The 7981-nt window shown below is 37.6% G+C and overlaps 1 protein-coding gene across 1 annotated transcript; it reads left to right on the top strand.

Moving 5' to 3' along the window:
- The first annotated feature begins 5153 nt into the window (after positions 1 to 5153).
- On the top strand, positions 5154 to 7258 carry LOC145157229 (high-affinity nitrate transporter 2.1-like). Its single transcript, XM_079076298.1, has 3 exons — positions 5154 to 6009; positions 6113 to 6228; positions 6321 to 7258. The coding sequence occupies exons 1-3, from the start codon at positions 5200 to 5202 to the stop codon at positions 6985 to 6987; spliced, it is 1593 nt and encodes a 530-aa protein (XP_078932424.1). The 5' UTR covers positions 5154 to 5199; the 3' UTR covers positions 6988 to 7258.
- Positions 7259 to 7981: the final 723 nt, after the last annotated feature.

The following is a 7981-nucleotide window of genomic DNA, read 5'->3' as shown; positions in this document are numbered from 1 at the left end:
GCAATGGGCTCCTCCCATGGCCTTGCCAAATGCCATGGGCTTCTCCCCTGGTCTGCACATAAGTCCACATATAAATCCAATAACAACCGTTACATATTCCCATTCATAATCAATAATGGGCCGGCCTTGGTGCCTTCGACCCATGAGTATGGTGAGAAGGCTCACCTCAAATACTGAATGATAGTTGACTAGGCCCCGACTCCGAATATCAGCTCTACTCAGTCCCTAAACAGAAACAATTCCTTAAATACAACTCAAAATGCCCTAAAACCCCTTAAAAGTCAAACTTGGTCAAAGACTAAAGTCAAAGGTCAAAGTCAACCGTCTGGGTTGACCCAACTCGTCGAGCTGTCCTTCAACTCGTCGAGTTTCTCCATTAACGACACAAATCGGGAAAACTCGCATCAACTCGCCGAGTTCACCTAATGAACTTGCCAAGTTAGCTAGGAATCCAACAGCTTAACGTATTAAGCTGTTTCCATCGAATCTAGGAGCTTCAATTTTCAGATCTCCTTCAAAATGATGTCTAGAAGGGTAAAGTTGTTTCCAACTTTACCCTTAGGAACCATCGAAGTTGAGTCAAACCCAAACCCTAGACTCATTGGAGTGATGCTTGACCCATTAAGCCCTTAAACTCTCAAAACAAAGTCCCAATATGTTGATCTGGTCCCCTAAGGTTGAGAAATCACGTAATGTTTCCAACTTTACGTCCATGCATGCTAAAAGGAACCCTAGGACTCAAAATGGGTTTAGTAAAGGACTTAATGCATAAATGGGACCTAAGACCTAGTAAAGTTTGCAACTTTAAGCCAAATAAGGCCATAACATGGCTAGATCTAACATGACAACCAATGGAATACTCAACTTCTTAGGCAACTCAACCATGAGCCCAAAATCAAAATAAAACCCAAAACAATAGATCCAAAACAATAACAAAGCAATGTATAAACTTTATACCTCCAAATGACTGAAAAGGGTGGGGGATTCTGGAACTAGGTCTTCTCTCCAAGCTATGCAAGTTCAACTTCAAGGATCCTCCAAAAGTGTGCAAAATATCAACTCTTAAGGCCCTCCACAAGCTCACACACACTCAAGGACGATGATATACTCATTTAGGGTTTTCTGGACAGATGAGGCTGGTAAGGAGGCCATCCAAGAGACTTAAGGCCTTTAAATAGGGTGCAACACCCTAAAAATTAGGGTTTCCTTCTCAACCGCCAACTCGTCGAGTTGGTCCATTAATTCTTGTGGCCAAAATCCACTCAACACGTCGATTTGAAGCCTTCAACTCGCCAAGTTCAACAGGAAAAATCAACAATTTAAGGAAATAAATTCATACAGGAACTAAGCGTTATAGATAAAGTGTTGAAACGTTTCAATATAGACAATTCCAAGAAATGGGATTCACCTATTCGTTATATTGTTAAATTGGGTAAGACTCAATGTCCCAATACTGATAATGAAATTGAAGATATGAGTCGAGTCTCATATGGATATGTTATAAGATCGATTATGTATTCTATAACATGTACTCCTCCTGATGTGTCTTATGCTTTAAGCATGGTTAATCGATTTTCAGGATAATCCGGGGAGAGCCCATTGGACTGCAGTCAAGAATATTCTTAATTATTTGTGAATAACTAAGGATATGTTATTAGTTCTTTTTGGCAAGGATACGTTAAGGTTGAGTGGTTATAGTGACACCAACTTTAAAATAGACAGAGATGACTTTTGTTCTCAATCTAGCCGGGTATTCTTTTTGAATGGTGAGGTAGTGACCTGGTAGAGTTCCAAGTAGGAAACGGTGGTTGATTATACCTGTGAAGCAGAGAACATCGCATCGAGTGAAGCATCGAAGCAAGCATCTTGGTTGAAGAATTTCTTTGGGGATCTTGGAGTCATTTTGACTATTGAGGAACCTATGGAACGCTTTTGTGATCATGAAAGATCATGGAAGGTCTAAAGAACTGAAAGATCATGGAAGGTCCAAGCATATCAAAAGGAAAAATCGTTATATCAAACATAGAGTTGAAGATGGACATTTATTGGTGAAACAAATATCGTTAGAGGATAATCCTCATGATCCTTTCACTAAGGCAGTGAGCAAGGTCAAGCACGACATGCATGCTTGGAGCATTGGGTTGAGAGATGACATTAGTTTTATTAATTAGTTGATAATTTGAAACTTTGTAACAAAAATAAATTGTAATTGTTTTGGTGATTAAATAATAGAGACTAATTTATAAGTATTTGTGCTGCCTCTTCAATTATTTATTATTGTGTTTCATTTTGCATGTTTACTTCTTGAATAATGCTATAGTCGTTCATACTTTGGAAGTGGTAGTGATTTAAGCTTGTCATGGAATATTAGTAGACTGTGCAAAGAAGATTAACATGTCATAGTGATTGCTACTATATTCATGAGTACTTGAAATAGAGATTTAAGTATTGGATAAACCCACGCTTAGAGAACACTTCATTCATTTAATCACGAGTAATTCTAAGATGATAATATCTACTATTGTTAAAGCGGAGATATATAGTTAATAGTTTACGAATCAGTTGTGCATTGGTTTGCTCAAACGCATCTCGTAACTGGTGTCATAAAGGGTAATTAGATGTATGAATTGGTAAGTAAAATGTATGATTATATAGTCAAATTAGTTCATTCCTTTTGCCCTAGTAAGAAAAGCGAGATCTTTTGGGCCCCTCGATAATTTGATTTTGACAGTATAGTGCAAGGCCCAGCCAGGACTGAATTGATGCATTCTATTGATAGTCTAATTACGTCATCATAAATCAGGAAATCAGGAAACAAAATCTTGGACAAAGAGAGTGATTGTAATCCTTGTCACGTCTCCATACGATATCATGAAGAATGATCGAGTAGTTGGTCTCTTATCTTAGGGTCAATGTCTTATTTGAATCAGAGTTTGGCAATGACTTTGGAAAACACTTTTTGCTGTTTAATTTAGAGTTATACTAGCAGTTTTAGTTATAGACTTATCCAAGTGGGAGACTGTTGGATTAAAGTGTCTAAGCTCATAACTAAATTGGTATATTCTTGTAATTAAAAGTAAAGTCATTTTTGTGTTGCTCTCATAGCTAGAAATGGTATATAATGATTTTTGGAGAAAGAGGAAATAATTTGTTAATTTATTATAGTTCATAAATTAATTAGAAATTGTAATATTTAATTAAGAATTAATCAGAATGGATTTGGAATTAATTCGGGGCTAATTAGAATAAATTAAAAGGTATAAGAACTGAGCTCTAAATGTTTAATAGTTGATCAATGGAGAGGTTCCAAAACCTTCCTGGTAGGGGTGGCAAATCGGGCCATCGTGTCGTGTTTTTGTCTGACACGACACGACACGACAAGGTTTTATGTAACACGAATATGACACGACACGATGTCGTGTTTTTTTAACCAACACGAAAACGAACCGATTAAAAAACGACAAACACGACACGACACGACAAAGATAACATAATAACAAATTAGTTTATTTAATTAGTATTTAATCATACATAACATGAAAAACACGACAAATAAATATTAAATCGTGTCAATTTCGTGTAGAATTTTAAACACGAACACGACACGACACGACATCGTGTTTTTTACATTTAACACGAACACGACACGAACACGAATTCAAAATTCAGTTTTGTCCCAATTTCGTTTCGTGTCGTGTCGTGTCAACAATTGCCACCCCTACTTCCTGGTATGGATGAGTTTGGAGTACCCTTAAGAGGATCCTGGAAGCCTCCAATTGATATAAAGAAACTGGATATTCACTTATTTGAAATAATATTATTTTATGTTTAAATCTGTAGTTTTCGGGGATTCCATGCAACTATATAAAGGGTCCTAAACCCTCTAATTTCAGCCATCTCTCTATTGTTTAAGCATATCCGAAAATTCCCTTATCCCTCATCTCTCCAAAAAGGTCTTGTACTTTCTAGGATTTAGGTGTGAGCCATTAGAGACATCTTTCTTTTGGTGCTAAGCTTTCTGAAGATCTACAAAGAAAGTAATGATATTTTTTGCTATAACAATATCAAAGGTATGTATCCCTACTTGTAAATTTCGATTAGAGCATAAGGATCTAGCAGTTTAATAGTATGTTGTTATTTATGTGCAAAGACATATGAATTAGTTTGTATGTACCTTTAAGTGTTTTAAGTGAATTATTCCGCATAGACTTGTAATCTATGAAATCCATCAGTAGGATAGTATTGCAATCCTATTAAATAATGTAGAGAGAAAAAATCTAATATCATAAATAATTGTATTGTCTTTTTTTTTTCATCATTTCACATTGTACCTCTAGCTTCGGTGAACAAGCATTTATGTCACCGGTTTGCCTTACATGCGGGGCATCATATATAGGTACCAAGATGCCAATTACTTCCATATTAGTTGGTGTTTGGATAAGTTTGTTAAAACAACTTATTAGCTTATTAGAGGTTTCATACCGTTATAAGTTAAAAAAGTGTGTGGATGAAAAATAGTTTATTCCAGTAAGAAACCTCTAATAAGTTTGTAAATATCCCATTAATATGTGTGGGTAATCTGCTGCGCGGTTTGATCCTCCATGCAGGTAAATTCTTTTTGCACGAGACAATCATACTTACTAAAATCAATCATCATATTGTTCGATTGTAACAATTTTTCAATTGTGATTTTTCTAATGGACGAAACCGAGTGTCTTTGGTCAATTGGTCTTTTTCACCGTTCCCCATCCTATGCTGTGAAAAATAAATTTAAAAAATCAAATTTGTAATAGATTTTTTTTTTTAATTTCTTTTATTTTAAAATTTTTTTTTACAAAAAAATCTCGATTAAACGGTCATGACCCTCAGTTATAAGTTGTAAGGTGAACTTTTGGGATATCTGGTGAGCCTAAACACTGTTCCTTTATACAGGATGCGGCGAACGGGTTCCTTTAGAAAACATATAACTTATCACAACCTTTTGGTAATCCCCACTAGCTATCTACCTTAACCCTTCTCATTTGTCAACCCCATTAACTAAACCATATTTAGGAATATGAACACTTTTGAATAAGTCATACTTTCATGTTTCTTTGTCTCCGGAAGCCTATATAAATCATCACTTCCATAAAGACATCAGCAACACAAAAATATAAATCGTATATCACATTCGAGAGAAGTAAAATAACTGATAATACAATGCCTGCAATTGAAGGTTCTCCGGGAACCTCCATGCATGGAGTCACCGGCCGGGAGCCAGTGCTGGCGTTCTCTGTGGCGTCTCCGATAGTCGCCACTGATACCACGGCAAAATTTGACCTCCCTGTGGACTCTGAACACAAGGCAAAAGTCTTTAAGCTCTTCTCATTTGCAAACCCTCACATGAGAACCTTCCACCTCTCTTGGATCTCGTTCTTCACCACTTTCGTCTCCACCTTCGCTGCTGCTCCATTGGTCCCCATCATACGAGACAACCTCGATCTCACCAAAGCTGACATCGGGAACGCCGGTGTTGCCTCAGTTTCCGGTAGTATCTTCTCCAGGCTGGTTATGGGTGCGGTATGTGACTTGTTGGGGCCTCGTTACGGCTGTGCTTTCCTCATCATGATGTCAGCACCTACCGTCTTCTGCATGTCTTTTGTTAGTGACGCTAGTGGCTACATAGCCGTTAGATTCATGATCGGATTTTCTTTGGCTACGTTTGTGTCGTGCCAATATTGGATGAGCACCATGTTTAACAGCAAGATCATCGGGCTGGTGAACGGGACGGCGGCTGGGTGGGGGAACATGGGTGGTGGAGCCACGCAACTCCTGATGCCGGTGTTGTTTGAGATCATCAAGAAGGCCGGGGCAACGCCGTTCACGGCTTGGAGGATCGCTTTTTTCATACCAGGGTGGCTTAACGTAATCATGGGGATATTTGTGTTGACTCTTGGTCAAGATTTGCCTGATGGTAATCTCGGTGCTCTTCAGAAGAAGGGTGATGTTGCCAAAGATAAATTCGGCAAGGTAAACCTCTATACCTAATTAGGATGGCTAATGCATTAGTGATTTATATACTTTCCATTTATGGTAAGTTCTTTGTCTAATTAATTTGTTTCTCGTTTTGTAGGTATTGTGGTATGCTGTGACAAACTATCGAACATGGATCTTTGTACTTCTCTACGGTTATTCCATGGGTGTGGAATTGACAATTGACAATGTGATCGCAGAATACTTCTATGACAGGTTTGGATTTGTTTTACACTACACAAATGTTTGATTATATGTGCAATTAAATTAATTAAATAAACGCTTGTTTTCCATTGAATTATTTACAGATTTGATCTAAAGCTTCACCTTGCCGGAATCATTGCTGCCTGCTTCGGAATGGCAAATCTTCTAGCTCGTCCATTTGGAGGGTTCACATCGGATTACATGGCCAAACGATTTGGAATGAGAGGTCGACTCTGGAACCTATGGCTACTCCAAACAGCTGGCGGTGTTTGCTGTGTCTTCCTAGGCCTAGTAAACTCGCTACCATTAGCCATCACCTTTATGATGCTCTTCTCCATCGGTGCACAGGCAGCATGCGGAGCCACCTTCGGCATCGTTCCCTTCATTTCCCGGCGGTCAATGGGTATCATCTCTGGTATGACCGGTGCCGGAGGGAACTTTGGATCAGGACTAACTCAATTAATATTCTTTGCGTCTGCCTCATTCTCGACTGCCAAAGGGTTGTCTTATATGGGTATCATGATCATACTTTGTACACTTCCTGTAAGTTTTGTTCACTTCCCACAATGGGGAAGCATGTTTTTTCCGGCCAGTCAAGACATCGTCAAAGGTAGTGAAGAGAATTATTATGTTGCCGAATGGACGGAGGAGGAGAAGCAGAAAGGGATGCACCAAGCAAGTCTTAAGTTTGCTGAGAACAGTCGGTCCGAGCGTGGAGGGAAGGTGGCATCGGCTCCAACACCACCCAACGCCACCCCCAATTATGTTTGATACTTTGATTTCCATTGATTTATACATTTCTTTTATCTAAATAATTGCATGTATATTGTGCAACGAACAAAAGAAAATTTTCTACGTTTTCTCCGATTGGTAATTCTACGTTAATTTCGAGACTACATTCTCAGTGTTATCGACTACATATAATCTCCTCGAGGATGCAACATTCCAATTGTCGGGATTTTCTTGCAAATTTAATTTTGGGATTATTTGTGAAAGTTTATTTCTTTTGGTTATTAACTGGTGATTGTAAGAGGTGTGCATTTTATTTTCAAGAGCTTGTTTCGCAATACAAAACTTATCTCTCTCTCCCAAAACGATCTCATATTGACTATGTGCTACAAAATGCCTTAGAAATTCAGGGTAATAAAAAGATTGAAAATTCTGAGAATCGTGTGTAAACTTTTAGATTAAAATTTTTGGGTGGTACTCCCAACCTTTAATCGGATAAGATTCAGAAAAGTTTCAAGAACAGAGAAATATGAAGTTATGATTTTCATAATTGAAGTTGTCCAAGGAAAATTATGACCAAAATGATTAAATATTTCATTTGTCTGAAAACTGCAAATGCAGTTTTTTTTCTCCAAAAACTACTCAAACTGTCAAACTAATTTATAACAGTCATAAATTGTCACTAAAACCGGATTATTAATAAGGGTCAAAATAAAATCAAAATTGGGTTCATTTACAAAAAATTCAGATTTCTAAGGCATTTTTTATATGATAACATAACTCATATAAAAAATTCAGCTCGACCCCAGCCAGGGGCTGCCCCTAAACGACAGTCTACTTTCAATTTTGAATGAACTTAAACAAGTGTGCACTCCGCACCTTCCTTACTTATTTAATATTCATCAAGATTGATTTTTGGTCAACTAGTCAATCCATTACACTTAAATACACATTGATGATACAAAATCACCAACAAAATGAGTATATTTTTTGAACGACAAAAGAAATATACATAAAAGAACCGGCACAGAGCTGG

Source organism: Lactuca virosa, chromosome 1 (assembly GCF_052849685.1).
Source record: "Lactuca virosa cultivar CGN04683 chromosome 1, Lactuca_virosa_CGN04683_v6, whole genome shotgun sequence".
Lineage (NCBI taxonomy): Eukaryota > Viridiplantae > Streptophyta > Magnoliopsida > Asterales > Asteraceae > Lactuca > Lactuca virosa.
The sequence above is the reverse complement of the archived record's forward strand: the minus strand, read 5'-3'. Positions and strand labels throughout refer to the sequence as shown.

Coding starts and splice junctions, on each gene's coding strand:
- LOC145157229 (XM_079076298.1), top strand. CDS start 5,200: ATGCCTGCAATTGAAGGTTCTCCGGGAACCTCCATGCATGGAGTCACC. Junction 6,010..6,112: donor CCAAAGATAAATTCGGCAAG/GTAAACCTCTAT, acceptor CTCGTTTTGTAG/GTATTGTGGTATGCTGTGAC. Junction 6,229..6,320: donor GCAGAATACTTCTATGACAG/GTTTGGATTTGT, acceptor AATTATTTACAG/ATTTGATCTAAAGCTTCACC.